Source organism: Pseudonaja textilis, chromosome 3 (genome assembly GCF_049901715.1).
Source record: "Pseudonaja textilis isolate UNSWEBS1 chromosome 3, rPseTex1.2, whole genome shotgun sequence".
Taxonomy (NCBI): domain Eukaryota; kingdom Metazoa; phylum Chordata; class Lepidosauria; order Squamata; family Elapidae; genus Pseudonaja; species Pseudonaja textilis.
The window spans coordinates 28,856,061-28,877,217 of NC_141992.1; the positions used below are offsets into that span (position 1 = coordinate 28,856,061).

The window sequence follows — 21,157 nt, forward strand, 5'->3', positions numbered from 1 at the left end:
GTAACTGGGGTAAAAAGAATACATGTTTTTTATATATGAATGATTTTGTATGGAATCACATTCTACCTTTATTTATTTATCAGTAACCATTTTGTTTGAATGTTAATTACATTTCATTGGGCTGTATTTATCATCTAATTGTTTTAAAGTATACTTATATGAAATTTAATAGAATAATTCTCAAATGGAAGGAAGAAAAGTAATTTATATGTTTTCTTCCTACAGTTATTTATCTTTCTTATTTATCTGGCTAAGTGTAACCAGATTAGAACAAAGTTTTTGTATAACAAAAATGTGTGTGTGGTATAAACTAGAACTTATACAAATATGGCAAATAAAACAATAGCAATTGCAGGTAATTAATATTGTCACAGAAATATTGAAAACTATGCTTCATGTTGATCTATACTCCATAATAAACTTAATGACATATCAAAGTATCAAAAATCTTGAGTATGCAAAGATAAATCTGCGTATACAGTTTGGTATTGGTTTCAGTTCTAGATGCCACACTGTAAAAAAGATTTAGAAAAATTGGGAGTGCTTCCAGAAAAAGCAATGAGAATAACCAGGGGGCTAGGAACTGAATTCTATAAATGAAGTACCTATAGCTATGTTTAGTCAGAGAGATGTAGGGGATGTGATAGTATTGTTACAATATTTGAACATGTGTAATGTGGAAAGTATAACTTTGATTTTCTTTCATTTCAGAATACAGGACAAAGAATAATGGATATAAGTGAATAGGAGGCAGATTCACCTTAAATTATTGTGGGGAGGGAAACCTGCTCCAAAGTAAAGGCAATGATCCTGAGGACAGATCAGCTGAAAGAGCAATTAATGGATCGAAAAACATTGAAAATAATTTGCGTGCCTGCTTTTTCTTAACTGCTTTTTATCTAGACAGAAAAAAGGGCCATGTACACTATAAACTTAGTCTTGTTTTACTAATTGACTCCTAATGCCTTAGGTTTAAACTTTTTTTTTTTTTCTGTGAGGGTTCTGCTTTCCCCATAGTGATGTATGACCAGGATGGTAGTTAGCAAATTTCTAACCTACTATAATGAACTAATTTCAGAAAATGTAGGATTGCCAGAAAGGTAAAGCTTGCACCCCAAAATTTAATATATACTGTGTTAAGGCCATTAGTTATTTCTGTACAAACACATTTTGGGGGGCTCTGTACAAACACATTTTGGGGGTTTCATAATCTTGTACACAGTCAGTTTTCAAGCAAAAATTAAGAAAACATCAATAGGGGTCCACCAGCTTTAACAAAAAGGATTTTGGTTCAGTTGTCTTTTGTCACTTATAAAATAGAAGCAAGCTAGAAATAGACATTAAATAGGGCTATCTTGTCAACAAAATCTGTTGATGCCCTGAAGTTACTTTTATGCCTTCTTCTAATCAAGTAGGTCAGAAGTTATACAATAATTGGATCACAGCGGAAAGTATTGTCATATTGAGAGACATATGGTTTTCAAAAAAAAAAAATATCTATCGTGCTTTGAAATGAGAAGCAAATGAAAAATCATTGGTGCTGGAATATCTGAGGAATAAATGAACTTTCAAAAAAACAGTACTCACAAATAGTTAAATAAACAAATAATAAATGGAGATTACAAAAAACAAGAAGTATATATCCTAGCCATTCTGAATTCAGCTTTAAAGAAAATGTCTTTCAGCTCACCGAGCAACAAGGACAAAATTATCTTTTCTTTTAAAGCAATGAGGCAGAAAAATAGTAATTTAATTAGACAAACTTGAGGCATTACCTTCAGATATCAGAGTGGCATCTGCTCACAGCCTAAGGCATTATGGCTGATCAGCAATAGACACAATTCATTCAATTTTCCTGATGTATTTTGCTAATCCAAAGGGAGAGTAGTAGCAGTGTAGAACTAGGTAAGGAGAAAATATTTTGGAATTAAATAGCAACAAAATTGCCACAAAATTGAAGTAATGTTGAAATTAAAGATGGATAGATAGTCAAAAGATTTTATCTAACTGACATAAACACAAAATCAAACTGAGATGCTTTTGAGAAATTTAATTAAAGTGATTCTGTGTTGAATATAAACATTTCAGATTCATTATGCTACCTATCCATCCACTCATGCCTCATAATTTTAGTATTCTGCTGTTCTACATGTTCAGTGAAATAGCCAATAATAGCCTTAGCATTGAATACAACTTTAACTTGTGGTCATTCATTTAATGATGGTACAAATATACCACAGCCTTACTAAAAATGCCTTACAACAAATGCTTGAAGTTGTAACCATCACACCACTTGTGGGCACATGATCACAATTAAAGTGCTTGGCAACTGGCTCTCATTTACAATTTACAAGCCTTGAGGTTATGTGATCACAATTTGAAATCTTCTCTGCTGGCTTCCAATAATCAAAGTTAATGAAGGAAGCTAGATTTGCTTAATAACTTAGTAAAACTTATTATAAAATTGGGTCTGATCATCTGATGATTTGCTTTACAACTACACTGATTTACAATGGAAATTTGGGTCCCAATTATGGTAATAAGTTGAGGACTACCTGTACAGAAGACCTATCATGTTTAAAAAGATCCTTCCTCTCTATTTATCTATTGGTTTCAGGTTCAAAAGTTAGAGACACACTATTTCTTTACCTTCTTCCATCACCAAAATATTTCCAAAAGGGAAACTAATGCTACATTCTAATCAAATTGTGTATTTCCTAATTCAAAAATGGAAGACGCTGCAACAATGGCACCTAGTGATAAGTAGACAAAAATAATCATGTTTTGTTAGTGGTCTACTTTTTTCAGTCTGATAATTATTGGTCTAAAATCAAAATATTGATGTTAGAGGCAAATGAAGGCAGGACTTTAAAAATTTGAGGTTTATTCTCTATGTCTGAATTTACCAACTGCCATTCTTTTATTTAAATGCCCCTAATACTCAGAGGTTTCTTTCTTTTTTTCCTTTTTAATGTGGTTCCAGGAATGCAGTCCTCTGAAAATAGGGGCTTCTTTCCTAGAACTTCTTGGACTGGTGATGTAGCCACATAGTTTTCTCTGGTCACACGGCCTGTCACAGAAGCTCTAAGAACAAAACCTCTTTCTTTTGTCTATTCAAACTTAAGAAGCATTTTAATTTTTAAATTGAAGATTAGTTGCATAGAAAGGGTGAAAAGTAGAAAGTAGGACAACAGCTTTTAGCTCATCTATAAACTCCCTTCTATGGGGATAATCACACTTTCATTTTAAATACTAATGAATGAATGTGCTTTTGAATAAATCCAAAAATTGCCTTAATCTATTAAAATAAATGCTGAAACCTTTAAGAATAGATTAGTTTCACACACAGATAGCAGTGAGACAACTTTCGGCAAATAAGAATTTATTACTAGACATGTAGCAGGAAAGGAAACTTAAAGGAATCTAAATAATATGTTTTACATTTCAATAGAAGTACTAAATTTTACTCCTTGTAATAGTCCAGATTCCTTGTATTTTTCTTTCTGCTGCTCCATTGATCAAACCATATTATATTCATATCTATCTCTTCTATTGCAAGAAGATATTAAACTTTATCTCTGTGGTTGCCAGGAGTCAAAAAATGACTTGATCGCACATAATCAATCACTAAAATAGGATCAATGCAAGGTGCTTATCATTTAGGGCATCAAGCAAATAGTTGTAGAAATGTGTACTTTCCAATGATTTAGAATCAGTATCAGATTACTTTTTATGTACTTGGAATATTTTCCCCAAATTCAATTGTGGCTTTAATGTCTTTCTTTAAACATATACATGAATGCATCTGGTCTAATTTATTATATTCTTTTCCCATGATTACCATGGAAGAGTCTTCTGATCATTCTACTCTAGTTTGTGAATCTCAGAGGGAAAAAAAGAGCTTCCATCTGTACTTAAATAGTGGAGAAAATTCTTTTGACATTAAAGATTAAATGACCTATGGTGCCATTGGTATTTTTATCCCCATTGTTTTATTGTCCCCATTTGCTTAGTTTCATCAGGATCATAGGCTAACCTGGTGTCTATCAGTAAGCTGAAACTAGAAACTACTCTCCGAAATTTTGATTTGGAATCTGTAATGAGAGTCTCCTGTGAATCTTTAGAAAATTCACTGTTTTTATTTTTTTTCCCTATGTGTACAATTTGAATTAATCCCTTTTCAAATCTACATAACATAAAAAGTGCAAAGAGCACATGGACAGAAAGTTGGATAATTTTATGCAGGACATACAGTACTCTTTGACTTGGAAATGGAAATGGAAGAAACAAGAAAAGAAAGATGATGGAGACATTGTCTTAAATATACATTTGTATTTGAAATACTTTATTTTTGTTGGCTTTTTTGTTTTTTTCAAAAGTAAATAGCTTCATTGGGAACAGGAGGTGTTCATTATGAGAACTGTGGGAAGATGGAATAAAGAAGTATAGCCCCATGGCAAGATAAAGCAAATACATTTAAAATATAAAACAAATAAATACAAAGTGTTCTGGCCAAACCTTCATTAAGAAACTTTAAAAAAATATTGAGAGAGTAATAAGAAACATATTTATTTTAATTTTATGTATATATGTACAAAGAAAAAATGAAAATGATATTCCTTCCTTATCCAGCATCTTATCTTCGTTTCAGTAAACAAAGATGCACTTCTCCATTTTTTTCTCTTTGAAAAGGCGTTTAGTTGGTACTAAAACTTTAAACATTGTGCATATTTGGAGGAGGGGCTATTTTTCTAATAAAAGCAAGTATCATAATCATTTGATATCTTATATGACTGCTGTCAGATGGTGCACCATTCAAAATCCAAGAAAGAAATACTTAGACTCCATTAATTAGAGAAAAGATATCTTTTACTGAAAGTCAAGTGGTAGCCACAAAAGAATTCTGAATCTGAGAAAATGAGTGCATAAATCACATATACAAAGTGATGGCAACGTTCCCACCCCCAATAGTTCAATTGGCTCATCCAATTAAAAGTTGTGTACAGCATCATGTGGGCATCTCCATGTGGTGATGAGGCCGCTGTCCATTGACCTTGACATTTTGTTAAAGAGTTGCGGCTGCACATAGCATAGGATGGAAGCCTAAGCAGGAGTCTCTCCCCCCCAACTTATACAGTTCTGTTTTGTAACACCTCCAGCTCGCTTCCCATAACCATGTCCCCCCTCCTCCCCCAATTATTTATGACAACCAGAAGTTGCAAAGCAAAGGAAGAAAATCTTGAAGGCTTACATTCGGCCCTCCTGCAAAAGAGGCGTTAGTCCTATAAAAGATAAAAATAGAAGATGACAGAAAATATACACATAACACCATCATACTATTTCTTAGGGTTTATCAGGATATTTAGTACGAAATGCCTTGATAAGCTTAGGAGCTCTAATATCCTTCTCATTCACCCATTTAGACTGGAAAGGAGGAAAATGTTTCCAAAAAACCAAATATTGGCGTCGATCCCTTTGTTTTCGAGAATCCAAAATTTCGTTAACTTCAAAATGTTGTTCACCTTCAATTAGCAATGGCACTGGGGGATTGACCTGAGTAGGTCTCAAGTCGGAGGTATGTTCAGGTTTTAATAAACTAACATGGAAGACAGGGTGGATCCGTTGGAGGGTTTTAGGTAATTTCAGTTGGACTGCTACAGGGTTCACAATTTATTCAATTAAGAAAGGTCCAACATACTTAGGTCCAAGCTTTTTTGACTTTTGTGTGGTCTGCAAATATCTGGTAGATAAAAAGACCTTGTCACCAACTGTTTAACTGGAAAAAAAAATCATATAAAGCTTTGTCTTTAGAACAGTGGTTGGTTGGTTACAAAGATGTTTTAGCTGGCGATTTCTGATATTCAAGCACTATCAATAATCATACCCCTTGAAACTATAGTAATATTTTAAATCTGTTAAAATATTTAAGTGTAGTTCACTGTATAGTTTTAGCTTTTGTCTATTGTCTGTAATAGTCTGTGACACATTTGTCAAAAGCGAACAACTTGTTCCTTGTTTTACAAGGTGACTTCGAGGTGTAACACATTCCAATATGAATGGATGAACTTCAGGAGGTTAATGACTAAGTGAGAAGAACATGATATATCATCAGCAGGGGAAGAAATTGAATGCTAGGAGTATTTGAAAGTTATTATTTCTAAAGCAGATAATTTAGTACACACTGTGTGCATTGACTGTGAACATGTGTGTGGTTCCAAAGTGCTTATGCACAACTGCAAGCCTTATTCATATATATTTCAAATAAAATTCCCTCCAGAGAGGAAAAAGGATACAAATCATTTCTTCCAGATTATTTCCTGGCATGACACCAATTTACTAATTTAAACTATGCATGTGCTTTATAGTGGTTTGACAAAATCTATGTTATATAGCTACTTTGTATGACTTATAGTTTGAGAAAACATAAAATGGATATTTTAATGCTCAAAGGAGTTGATGTACCAGTGGGATATTCTGTACAATTATACAAGATGTGTGTTCATAATGCATGGCAATTCAAGTTAAATTGAGAATCCTAGATTTACAAGGGTCCAGATTAAATATGTTTGTGTATATTACTAGTTACAAGTTTATTTGACATTGTTTGAATCTTTACCAAGACAATACTCTTCCCAGCAAATTATTCTACATCCGCTTGCTAATAGAGATGGCGTATATATCTAGAATACATAATTATGAGTTACGAAGTGCAAAGCTTATTTATTACATTTTCATATGCAAAAGCAATTCCATTAATATAATATATAGGAAATGAATTATCAAGTTGTATTTAGAAGAGCTCAGGCAAAGAATTCATTACTTCGCCTTGCTGTTTTCACATTGCTCCTTCTCTTGATTATTTTTGGGACAGCTTTTTATTCATGTAGTAAGTCTATTCTCACTTTGTGATTGTTCTTTCTGCTTTTAGTCACTGTACTGTTCCCTCCACTTACTTTCTTCATCTAAGACAGGGGTGTCAAACTTGCAGCATCACATTGTTGTCATGTGACATAGTGTGACTTTTTCCCCCTTCACTAAACCAGGGATGGGCATGGCCAGCACGTGACACATCTGGCTCAACGGCCATGAATTTGACACCCCTGATCTAAGATAACTTTTCCACTTATTTGGCTTCATGTGGTTAAATGTGACTGACTTCTCTGTAGTGTGATTTGGTGCTTTTGTGACATTCTGAGAGTGTCAAATTAAAATATTTACTGATTATTCTATAAACTAGCAACTAGAGGTTAGATGGCAATAATGAATGCATGGAATGCAACCACTGTTGCTGCCAGAATCACAAAAAAGCCCCTTCTTCAATCCTATAAAAGCTTGCTTATGAATTTTTCATTCTTTTAAATCTGTTTAGGCATGAAAAAAACACAAGTTTGGAGATAACTGAGGTCTAAATTTGACCTCAGTTACCTCTAAAATTGTGTTCTTCATGCCTAAACAGGCTTAAAACAATTGGTAGATATTGCTCTTGTTTGAATAGGAACTCAAAGCATTGTGAACTGACTTGCCCAGGACTATACAAAACATTAGTATTAGTTGTACTTGTCACATGCAAACATTCCTGTTTGAGAAAAGTAGTAACCAGGCCTTAGACCAGTATTCATTAACTATAGGTGATGAAAGCAAATTTGGTAGTAGAGTCAGCTCTGCAATACTATGTACAGTTCAAACTTAAAATCCTTGATATGAAGTCTAATTATGCTTTTTTCCTTCTTCCCCACTATTGGACATTTCCTTCATCTGACTGCATATTTAGAAGAAATGCATATTCCTACTCCTATTACTTGTAAGTACCTAGTTGGATATAACCATTTCCTTAAGCATGCACAGTAGAGCAGCAGAATTTTGTTTCTTCGTTTATAAAATATTTTTCTTGATTTTTTTTTTGTATTACTTCACTATTTTTAAAGAGTTCCATTAATACCCACACTATTAATATTCCCAACCACATAGTTAAAGGGGAGAAAAATAGAGAACTAAAAGACAGTTAGTTGTGTGTGCAGATATAATCCGTACCTTTCTCACTTCATTTTCCCCCATTCGTCTTTGACTGTCACCTCTCTCTGAATAGGCCCCCCAAAAATGAATATAGGCAGGACTCTCGCTCTTGTCCCTCACATTCCTGAAAATCAATACTGTGCATTAGGAGATCTTCATTTGGAAATATTCAATAGTTTTAGTTCCTTTTTCTTTGTATAATTTGCTATTTGGGCACCCTTTTATTGAAACTGGACATTGTGGGAAAGTGTCCAAAGAAGATAGATTTGAACACTTGCATATTCACCGCTCTAATCAAGATAGAAGCAATGAAGAAAGTAAGATCCTTCAAAATATCTGCAGCCATGTGCATCTGAAGGGATCAAATTAGAACTGTGGTTCATGCCAGCACTTTGATTAAATATGGTTCCATTGGTCTTATTGTTTGGGGTAAAAAGAGTATTGGTCATATAATTCCTCAGCATCTCAAAGAAATCCCTGCATGTATTAATCAGGCCAGAATTCAATATTTTAACAGAGATAATTAAATCTAAGAAAGTTGCATAATTTAAAACAAAAGTAATTAAATGTTTTTTCCATAAAATGTTCAGACTTAACATTTCATAGAATTCACATATAGGATATCATGTGCCATGTACGAATCAGTTTGAGAGTCCACCTTTAAAAATGCTTATTGCACTATTACTTTGCTAAATTTTGATTTCCACAGTTTAAAACCATATCCTAGCATTTTAGTTCAATTATTTTGGACTCCGCTAATCCTTAAATTATTCAGGTACAGTATCTTTGATTTCTTTTTGGCTGGTTTTCCTTATCAAATGTTTGTTTTTTGTTTTTTAAAAAGAGCCAAATGTGTTTAAGATGAAAATGAGTCATACATATGTTTGTTTAAGTTCATTTCTTTATTTCCAACTATTTATATCTCTATGAGCTATAATCCTGTTTTAGAATATCTTTTGCACTTAACAGGGAATTGCTATCATATTTTATATATATTATTTTGTCTCCAAAGAGAATTCATAGAAGTCTTATGATTTTTGTCAATTAATAAAAGGCAAGAACAGTTAAGTTCCTTTTTTTCTTACTCCTGAAATTAATTCTTTTGCTTCCTGAAAAATGATTATTCTTCTGGTTCAGCCTTAGTATGTTTATAACATTAGGTTAATATTACTCTAATGAATGGATTAATATTACCCTATTAATAGGATAATATTAACTTTTGTCTCTTATTCATAGTCTAGGGAGAGGAAGGACAGAATATATGAATATAATTTGGTGTAATATAACCATAGAGTCAATCTCCCAGTTCTCTTTAAAGAATTCACAGTGTCCTTCCAGCAAATAGATTCTCTAGCTCAAGGGTGCAAAAAGTAAAGCCCATCATTACCTGTTTTGCCATACCTACTTTAGATTTGTATATAAAAATACAGTCATTCAAGTACTAGGCCTAGCTGTAGAAAGCATTAGAATTTCAGAAACCAATCCAGGGATAGAAGGTATTATTTCCAATTTAGATTTCCTGAAATGGTTCACTCAACTTGGTAGAAGAGGAAATAGCAAACTGGGGTGATGAGGGGTGATGACGATATTAACTTGAATCTCAATCTGGTTAGGTTTTAAGTCACCTTTTCATTTACAAAAAGTTCATAAGAGCTAGTATTTTTTGAATGAAAATGTTTTTAAAGATAAAACAATTAAACATATTAAAATATATACAAATGGTACATTCATTAATGCTTAGTCTATATTATCCTCTGCTTTCCATGGAGCCTAAATGTGATTTAACAGTGTCTAGATCAGGGCTGTCAAAATCCCGGTCCATGGGCCAGATGCATCATGTGCTGGCCACACCCACACCCAGTTTAGCAAAGGAGAAAAAAGTCCCAATACATCATGTGATGCCACCATGACACCGTGAGTTTGAAACCCCTGGTCTAGATATTGTGGTGATTAATACATCATGTGATGCCACCATGACACCGTGAGTTTGAAACCCCTGGTCTAGATATTGTAGTGATTAAAGCAGCAGGCTAGAAAGTGGGAGACCATGAGTTCATGTTCCACTTTATTTTTTTTATTTTTTTTTAAATTTTTTATTGTTTTTTAACATACAAAACACAACGACAAAACATAAAAGTATCAGCTCCCCCATATTTTTGTACACACAGTAAGTCGGTTGGTCCATCAGTTTTGTGCATTCACCTCATAGTCACAATTACAATTACCTTATATAATACTCTTATCAATACAAATTTATAAATCATAGTATCACTATTAAAAAAAAGAAAAAAAAATTGACTAAACTTTTATTCGATCATGCCTTTGTGAGATAACTATATTTTAAATATTTTATTCTAAAACAAATCTTATAATCATACCAATTCTATCCCAAATAAGAAAAAGAAAGAAACAGAAAAACTATTATATAAATATAGTATCAAACAACAATAAAAAGAAAAGGAAAATAAATTCAATATTATTCCTTATTATCTAACTTTTATATTTTAATATTTCATCATTCAACCATTGATAGAAAAGATCCCAAACTAAATAAAATTGTTTATCTTCTTGCTCTCTAATTTCAAAAGTCAATCTACTCATCTCAGCACATTCCAAAATTTTCTTTACAACTTCTTCTTGCAATGGAATTTTCTCATTTTTCCAATTTTTTGCAAATACAATCCTAGCAGTAGTCAATACATTTACAATCAAATATTTCAGCTCTTTACTATAAGTATCTGGTAGGATTCCCAATAGAAAAACTCGGTTTCAAGTCTATATGCTTCTTCGTCATTTTTTCCAGCCACATGTGGATTTTAGTCCAATATTTTCTAGCATCCTCACAAGTCCACCACATATGGTAGTATGAACCAGGTTTCTGATGACACTTCCAGCATTTTTCGGATTTGTTCTTGAACATTCTTGCTATCCTTGTCGGGGGGAAATGCCACCTGTAAAACATCTTATACAAATTTTCTTTATAGGCTGTAGACATTGTCATTTTATAATTTTGCGACCATAATTTCTGCCATTTCTCTAAATCAATCCCATATCCAAAGTTCCTCCCCCACGCAATCATAGTTTCTTTAACTTGTTCTTCCTCAAGCTTAATTTGCAATAAATAACCATACAGTTTTTTAATCACCTTTTCATCAGTACCCATCAAAATCTTATCCAAATCAGTTTGCTTATCATAAAATCCCTCTGCTTTGGAATCCTTAGTTCATGTTCCACTTTAGGCATAAGGCCAGCTGGGTGATCTTGGACCAGTTAGTTTTTTTCGGCAGTAAGAAGGAGGACGTGGCAAATCACTTCTGAAAAAAAAAAAACTTGCCAAGACAACTGCAAGGACTTGTCCAAACGGTCTCTGAGAATTGGACCTGACTGAACTTAAGGGAAAAATATGATTTTACTCTCTTTGCTCTGGTTACAGATGGCCTGTAATGTTTAAGTCTTGTATCCTGCTTTTCTAATAATGTAGAAATAAAATAGAAATTGTAGAAATTAATAGTATTGTGAACTAGTACATCATTCAGACAGTGACTAGTTTTAAAGTGGCTTAAACAGCTTTAGATTTTTCTTTATGCTACAAGTTTTACATTGTTTGCTATTGGGGGAGTGCTATTCACCTACTAAGGGAAAACATTCACTATGCTTATACAGTAAGCTAGGTTTTAGGTTTCTCTTCTAGTTTTATCTCTCTGACAGAATATTGTTGAATATTCTTTTGAAACTTTCACATGTGCAAAATGAATACCCAGGGATTATATGCAAACTTCTGCATGCTTAATATCATATTTCAAAGCATATATTTGGTTTCCACTGCAATCTCATACATAAAGTAATAGAATTGTTAAAAGAAGTGATTCAAATACAATCATTTGGATAAATTGTATCAACTATTTTGTGAAATGTCATCATTTACGTGTTGAATCTGTCAAATATAGAAAATAAATAAAATATTGTTTCTCCTTGCATTTTAAGAATATAATTCCACAAGAATTGCTGTTGTAGCATTTTTATACGTTTTAAAAGTGCAGATAAATTTCTCAAGTCAAATCTTTGCAATGAATGGAAAGAACACTGTACAACTGCAATAATTTTAGAAGCTTTGCATTTGGAAAATATGATTATGCTGACTCCTTATCATTAAATCACAAGGTTTCCTATTGACAGTTACCTAGACAATTTTACCATACAGAGTTGGATTTGCTGCCTTTGTGACTTTGTGAACCTGTTATGGCCCAGAGGAATTCGGCTTCTTTGTAACACTCTCTTGCTTGTCTTACTCATGTAAATTTAGGATGTTCAGCAGGAATTATTTCATATCTTTTTAAGGATTTAAATATGATTTGGGTTTCTTTGTGAGTACTTGTTCTTTTTCATTTATTTAGTTATTTTATGGTTACTCTTCCTGTCCTCCAAGGGATTTTACATTTTACCTCAGTACATTCTCTTTTGATAGATAAAGCCAGATCTAGATGGTTGGTCTAGATTTACTTCAAAGCTTTAAGATACTCTCTGAGGGATTCCAAATCCTGTCACCCTGGTCAAACACTGACATGGCACTCACTATCTGGTTCAAAGATGAAATCAAAGTAGATATTTGAACAGAATTTAAAGATATATCTCAGATGTTATATAATTGTAGTCATTTTATAATCTGAAAATCCAGTACTTATTAGATGTTAAGGAGGTTTCAAAGAGGCTTCTATCACTTTTTGCCTAAAAGTCCTTTTAATATATTACATTCTAGTTTTACTGTTTGTCAACAAAATGCAATCCATGTATGAAAATAGTTAACATAAGGATTTTTCTATGACTTTTATCTCAGCAGCCACTGGTTGCATTATCTTCTGAAAGTCATCTGGGAATTTTTTCTTCACCATTCACCTTGTCATTTCTGTAATGACCAAAACATATACACACTATGTATGATAACTGGCAGGTGAAATTCTTCAGAATTTCATATTACATAAGCCTATGATCTGTAAAGGATTGACACTAATGTGATGAAAGTTACTTTTCCTTGATGCTTCAATTGTGCTTTTGAGAAACTGGTCAAGGAAGGGAACATGAATTATCACTGATACAGCTTGTCATGACTTTAGAAATAGCATTTGAATTGCTTTCTTTGTGGAAGGTAAGCATTTCAGATAAATTCTTCTGTCACTCAAAAGACAGCTCAAAACACTGACAGGTCAAAACTCACATTCAATACTTTAAATTTTATCTTTTTTTTCCTTGACACTTTTCACAGTGGAAGAACGTAACTAGTGGAGTTCCCCCAGGGTTCTGCCCCAAGATAAGTGCTTTTTAAAGATACTTTATAGGTGTCCTGGAATTGAGCACGACTGGTGAAATCACCAACTTTACTAAGGATACTAAATTGTTCAGAGTAGTAAAAACAATAAAGGATTTTGAAGAGCTCTAACAGAATCTCTGCACATTAGCAGAGTGCGTGTCAAAATGTCAGATGTCATTCAGTGTGAGCAAGGCTAAAGTGATATATATTTGGTACCCCAAACCCTAACTACTCATATAAATTAATGGGATCAGAGCTAACAGTCATTAATGAGGAAAGACAGTTTGCCAACATCATAATGCCTTTATGTCAATCAATGATGCACCTGAAATATTGTATGCAGTTCTTGTCAGCACACCTCAAAAAAAGGATATAAGAGAACTAGAGAAGTTTCAAGAGAGCAACTAAGCTAATCAGTTCTTAGTTTTCCTATTAGATAATCAGAATAGCTTACCTATAAGAAAAAAAAATGAGGTACTTGGGACTTTTAGTCTAGAAAGAAGCAAATGACGAGGGCATGATTAAGGTGTACAAAACTAAGCAAGATGGGCATAAAGTGGACAAGAAAAAGCTGTTTTTCCCTTCCCAAAATATTAGAATTAGAGATCAATGCAATGTGATTGAATTCTGGAAAAATGAAACAAGGACATGCTTTTTAAAATACAACATATAAAAAATTGTGGAATTGGTTCCAACAATTCATGGAGGTCATGGGGATTCATGGCTGCTAAGCCTTGATGGCAGTGTGACTGCCTCTGAAAGTCATCTAGAAGACTAGTGGGCTTCTTTGTACAGTTGGTGGGTTGGCTATGAAAACAGATTGCTGATCTAGATGGGCCAGGCATCTGATCTAACAAGGCCCTTCTTATTTTCTTAAACCAACATTTTTAAGTTGAAATAAGGAGCAAAATAAGTCTTCAATAGGCTAAATGCTTACTTTATTTTAAATCTGTTTTAGGCCTGTTAAAATGTTATAAAAAGGTCATTTGGTCCTACCTTCTGTGATGTTGCAGCATTAATGTCCCACTCTAATGGTTTAAATTGCTTCATTAGGTTTCTTCAATACATAAGCAAATTATAAGTTGATCTTTGGTTATTCGGGTTTTCTCCCACGTAAGATTGGAAGTATCTAGGCAACGTTTCGATGAAGTCTCATTCATCATCTTCAGGCTTGGGTCTTCGGCTCTGTGCTTCTCAGAGTGAATTCTGCTTCACTCTGAGAAGCACAGAGCTGAAGACAAAAGCCTGAAGATGATGTATGAGACTTCATCGAAATGTTGCCTAGATACTTCCAATCTTACGCAGGAGAAAACCTGAATAACCAAAGATCCACATACAAATACCCGCGAGAACCTCAGAAAACAAATTATAAGTTCCTGCTACTTTGAATCATTACATTGGCATATCAGGTTATTGTGTGATATGTAATCTAGATAAAGGACATGCATTATCCTAATTTTTTTTCTTAATTTCTAAATCCAGAGTAGTGTTTCAGGATTTCCTCTGTCATTTAAAAAGCAGCAAGGTAATTTTGAATTATTTTACTGCAGATAAAACTTTGAATCAGAGGTGATATTCAGCAGGTTCTGACCAGTTCTGAAGAACCAGTAGCGGAAATTTTGACTAGTTTGGAGAACTGGCAAATACCACCTCTGACTGGAGATTTTACAGTATTCTTCCCCTGCCAAGCCCACCAACTCATGCCCACAGAAACAGTAATAAAAAAAATTTAATCCCACCACTGCTTTGAATCTATTTTTGTGGGCCATTCAAATTCAAAACTATATGATACGGCTATTGCAAAGTAAAGAAACAATTGTATTTAATAATTTAACAGGCTCAGGATAGGGAAATATATCAATCCTAGCCCTTCTTCATCTCTTGGCTGCTTTTAATATCAATGATGGTACCTAGTTGGGCCAGCTGAAAGAGTTGAGTGTGGGAAACACAATTCTTCAGTGTTTTTCCACCTTCCTTTGAGGCTGATTCCAGTCAGTGTTGATAGGAAAGGCAAGATTCAGTTCTACAATTCAGAATAGCTCAGAATTTTACTCTTTACCTGCTCCTATTTAATATCTATAGGAAACTGCTGGGTGAATAATTTATTGGCATGAAATTAAGCATTAGTATATCTTAGTGGAATATCTCTGCCCCATGGTAATGGTCTGTAGACTGAAAAAGTTTGGATGGGAAGAAATAGTTTTAGTTCAAGTGATTTTCCATCATTAACGCTGAATGAGACAAGAAAGTTGCTGTGAAATGTGAATCCTACTTGAGGAGAAAGTGGCAGCTGTGACCATGATAGTTTTCACACAAATGCATCTTGTGCAACAGTAGCATCTATTCTTAGATCAACAGGCACTGTTCATAGTTACTCATGCCTTCCTTATATAATTACTGGTATGTGAATGGCATGGCTTCCATGTGCTATTACAGTGAAGGTTACCATCTATAAGGCCCTACATGGAGTTAAAAGTACCGCTGATGGTTTCCACAGATACCATATGATATGGAAGGATGGACTTTTTCTGAGTTCCCTCAGTAAAGCAGTGCTATATTTCATTTTGTTCACCATCCAGAGTTTAGATGGGCAGCCACATAAATTGAATTATAAATAAATAAATTCTTTAAAGAAATGGAATTAGTATAGGCATTTATTGCAATATATCACTTAAATGTATTTTTATAAGCAATATTCGTCATTGTTTATGCCCCACAATAGTATATCAATATTGGCTAATTTCAGTAACTTAAAATGCTCATCATCTCAGATTACATTTTGACTGAGAAATCAAAGGAACTCTAATAATTAAGTTTATATAGCTGCATTCTATTAACAATCTAGAATGCTACTTCTGCATAGGTTGGGCAATTATTTAGCTAGTTTCTACAATATATTGCTGAACCTATTATTAGTTATATATTATGATATTTATTTTTTTATAATATTTATTATTATTTATTTAGAATTGTATAAAATCAAGTAGACCTTTGGGGTTATTACTTAGCATTATGCACATGGACTTTTGGCCCCCTACTAATAATATTATTATTTTTTATTTCTGTATTAACGCTTTGTGTTTACTTTGAACTGCATAAAGTGGAAAATACCATATTTTTATTACCCAGTGCAAAAGTAGTACTTGCCAGATGAATTAGTCCCATAGGTTCCCCTAGGTATAATTTATTGTGCAATGTTTAGTTTACACTACAGTAAACCCAGAAAATTGGGTTATTTCCAAAAGCCATAGGTAAGTTAACCATGGGGGAATATGATGTGTGTATACAGCCTCATATCTTTTCACAGAAGACATGCCTCTGCACACAAGTTCATTCTGTGTCAATATTAATGATACTTTTCCAGCAGACTGTGAAACCCATTCACTAGTACTTATATGGTGAAAGATTAATTGCTCACATCGCACATCTACACTGTCATGAAATGGATCATGTTGTGCATTTCATTAATCATTGCAGAATAATGAAGCCATAACAAAATGTACACATATTTGTTTTTTAAGACCCACTTCCAACATTAGAACAAATTCCTAAGCAGAAATTCTGTATCATACGGTTTGTACTAGTACACACTCATTTTCAACTTGGCAGATATTATGTCAGGATGTAATGAGCATGTATAAGATTTATTAATCCTATGCTAGTGAGGTGTCTGTGTTCCAGAGTTCCTTTGAAATTTCTCTCAAAATTTATACTTAGGAGTTCTGAATTAATTTTTCCTGTTTCTGAAGTGGAGCTGGTGTCCTGTCATTTGCTTATTCATTTCTAAATCTTGCAAATCTCTATACAAATGCATAAAATGTGATAGTTTAATGTCCCATAAGTTAATTTTCCTCTGTCCTTACATCATGAACAGTATTACAGCAGGATATATAGATTAACCTACATCAATATTGCAAATGTTCATTCATTCATTCATTAGGAATTTTGTGCATTATCTGCATCATCCTGATATTTTAAAAAATAAAAATCCTAATATTAATTAGGCAATATCTAATATCTAATTTTAAAGTAACATCTTAAATAGCATTGCAAATATTTAAATTGCATAATACCTGCTTCAAATGAGTGATGATCAGTCCCACTCCTCTTTGCCCAATTATATCACTATTAAGTCCTAATGACAAGGGACTCAAAGGCATTCTTTTTTTTCCTTTTTCTTGTCCCTGCTTCCATCTTTGAACAGATCAGGCAGAAGCCAATACCAGTGTAGAAAAGAAGTTACTGATACCTTTTGGGACTCAGAAGTGTTTCTTTCCTGGGTATGGGACTCATCAGATTTCTAGTAATACCTTATCCAAATGTCAATTTCAACCCTCCTTTAATTTAAAAGAGTATGGTGATGCCATTTTATCTGTATCCAAATTATAATTATTATCGATTGTGAAATAAGAAATTTGACATACAGGAAGAATTCAAAATGGCAGCCAGAAGTTTCTTTGTTGGTACAATATTAGGAGATACAAAGGGAAGTAGAGAATGGGTTCATAGATGAAATTATAGGTTGAAATTGTATCTCCCATCTCAATATCATTGGCACCAATACTTCACTTTGTCAATGCATCCTTTGGGATAGAAAAGGAGATAGTAGCATTAGAAGACAAGAGTTCACTACAATGTTAATTTTCCTAGTTCTGCTTCAAAGTTAGTTTCTAGATCCTTACAATGTATGAGATACTTTAAGAGTAACATTTTGTAAGTGTTTGTATTTCGGAGTCACAAATAGCAGTTTTTCTTATTGTTCATTTGGAAGGCTTGATTCTTTTTGAGCCAACAGCAAGATGTTAGTACAAATTTTAATGGCATATCTTTGTAAAAACTTACTACAAAACTTATTTTTGTCTTAAATTAAGGAGACAATTAATTTGCAGTATCTTTCAGTATATCAGAAAAATGTGGAAACAGTACGGTTTCTAACCTCTAAGTGGTTAGAAATTGAACACATGTAAGAAAAACATAATTCAATTATCAGTATTTTATAGGTGGTATTGGACTATAAGTGACCTAGACTGATAGACCAAGGATGGAACTTTAGATTTTTTAAATTATATACAAGGTTTAACATAAATTTAAATATACTTAAGTTCAAAAGTTAATCAGGGTAAACTTTGTCATTCATCTATGGAAAATAAAAATACAGCTGTTTTTCTCATATCAATGCCTCATTATTACCATATTTTTTCTTGGAGACTGGCAAAAATTTAGAGGATCAAGGTCTCACACAAACATATTTTACTCAGCAGACAGATTGTTTTTCCAGTTGGAGTAGGGGCTGACAGCATTTCTAAGGGACAGTATACTTGACCAGAGACAAAATTATCAAAAGAGCTTCCATGATAAGGCTTATATAATTGCTTGATATGATACCATTGCTGTGCCATTTGATTGTGCTCCTTTTTCCTTGACCCAATTTTTGACTGCTGTTAAGTTCCATGATACTCCATTGCTACTTTCATATCCACTCTCCATTGTTAACTCTTGCAAATGGAGATGTATCAAAATGCATCCTCATATTTGCAACAACCCTGCTTGTTGTCTATGGAGATTCTCAGTTATTCAGGTCATGGTTGTCCCAAAGATGTTTTTTCAAGAGGCAACCGGACTTTCTGGTTTTTACTTGAAGACGTTTTTCTTCTCATCCAAGAAGCTTCTTCAACTCAGAGTTTCTTTTGGATGAAAGAGTGAAACGTCTTCAAAGAAAAATCAGAACGTCCAATTGCCTCTTTAAAAAGCACTTTTAGGACAACTCTGCATGTTGTATATACTATAGTTGCATGTTGTATATACTATAGTATATATACATAATAGTTATATACATAATATATAATAGTTGACTTGGTTTTATTTCAATTTCTTTTAATTTATGAAGGAAACTAATTCCAATTTCTTCCCTCTTCCAAACACTTTGAAGGAAACTAGCCAAGAAACAAAAAGAAACCCAAAGCAGCAGTCAACGAGAAATGGGACCCGTTGCTGCTTCAGACAAGAGTGCTACAAAAAGCGCTGCTCACAATGAAGACACTTTCATTTCAGGCTGTCAAGATGTTAATGGATTCAGTAAGTTCCACATTTTCATGATGGTATGCTCATGCTCAGGAAGATTTTGGTAATTAAATGACTTGCACGCCACTGAAGTAAACAAGCAAAAAGTTAAGGTATGAAGTTAAGGATTAAGGACAAAAACCCTTAATATTATTTATGTCCTTCTGTTCTAACTGTTTGAAGCAAGAAGAGAACTTCCTGACGGTTGTAATCCCAGTTCAAAGCAGATGCAGACAACCTTCAATGTCAGCCAGTTTAGTCCAGTGATTGAGGTACCAGGTTATGAGGCTGAGAGTTCTAACCCCACCTTAGACTTGAAAATTGGCTTGATGACTTTGGGCTAATTATTCTCTCCCTCAATTCAACCTGCTTCACAGGGTTGTTGCAGGGAAAATAGGAGGTGCAAGGAGTATTAGGTATGTTCACCCCTTGACTTATTTATAAAAATAATAATGGTGGAATATAAATAAATAAAAATACTGGAAATCCCCAAAGCATTCTCCCTGGAACCTTCTTTTTTTTTTTTTTTGACTTTTTGTCAAAAGCCAGTGCAGTGCATTTCTACATTTTTGAAACTAGAAACACAAACAAACCTGAACATCCTAATTATGCTGAACACATTTACCAATAAAAAGAAAACCAGAAGTATTGCCCTGATTCAAGAGCAACCTAAAAATATTCTGCGTTATTATATTTTGCATAGAAAAGGCTGGATAGCCACCTGTCTGAAATGGTATAGGATCTCCTGCTTGAGCAAAGGGTTGGACTAGAAGACCTCTGAGGTCTCTTCCAGCTCTATTCTGACTTACTATAAATTAGAATTAACTATACAAATAAACAGCTTCTCGTGGGAATCAGATTGATTCTGGCTATATTGGGAACTGCAAATCAAAACAAAAGATAAATGTTAGTTTTAGAAATTGGGCTCTAGAGGGGAGTAAAGATTTAAAACAGAAGGAAAAACACAAGTGTTGTGTTGGTTAATACTGGGATTTATAAAGTGTTACAAAACAAAACTGGAAATATTAATGGAATATAATGGTGGAATATAAATAATTTTTTTTGTTTTGAAGAATGGAATCAGAAGTTAGTAACTACAATATCAACATTATCACTGTTATGTCTGCTTCTATGAATAGATTATGTCTAAAAGTTTTTAATGAAAGAAAAATAGATACATTAATATTTTATTGAATTAAAAAAGTGAGTCTTGTAGAAGTAAAAGGAAGGAATATAACTTGGTTTAACTGATCAAGGTTACAAAAAGACTATATATATATATATATATATATATATATATATATATATATATGTGTGTGTGTGTGTGTGTGTGTGTGTGTGTGTGTGTGTGTGTGTGTTTTCTGAGGTTCTCGCGGGTATTTGTATGTAGATCTTTGGTTATTGGGGTTTTCTCCCGCGTAAGATTGGCAGTACCTAGGCAATGTTTCGATGAAGTCTCATTCATCATCTTCAGGCTTCTGTCTTCGGCTCTGTGCTTCTCAGAGTGAAGATCCACAAAGATACACACACACACACACACACACACACACACACACACACATATATATATATATATGGATCCTTTGGTTGTTCGGGTTTTCTCCCGCGTAAGATTCGAAGTATCTAGGCAACGTTTCGATCACTCTGAGAAGCACAGAGCCGAAGACAGAAGCCTGAAGATGGTGAATGAGACTTCATCGAAACGTTGCCTAGATACTTCCAATCTTACGCGGGAGAAAACCCGAACAACCAAAGATCCACATACAAATACCCGCGAGA

General features: G+C 33.6%; 1 protein-coding gene across 2 annotated transcripts in view; it reads left to right on the forward strand.

The window, feature by feature from the left end:
* Positions 1–21,157, forward strand: part of PTPRT (protein tyrosine phosphatase receptor type T) — a 678,367-nt gene that overhangs the window by 580,435 nt on the left and 76,775 nt on the right. For both annotated transcript variants that reach the window (XM_087929083.1, XM_087929084.1), the window contains 2 exons: positions 7,772–7,801; positions 19,248–19,393. In XM_087929083.1, coding sequence (XP_087785209.1) covers positions 7,772–7,801; positions 19,248–19,393 — 176 coding nt within the window. The remainder of the gene's footprint in view (positions 1–7,771; positions 7,802–19,247; positions 19,394–21,157) is intronic.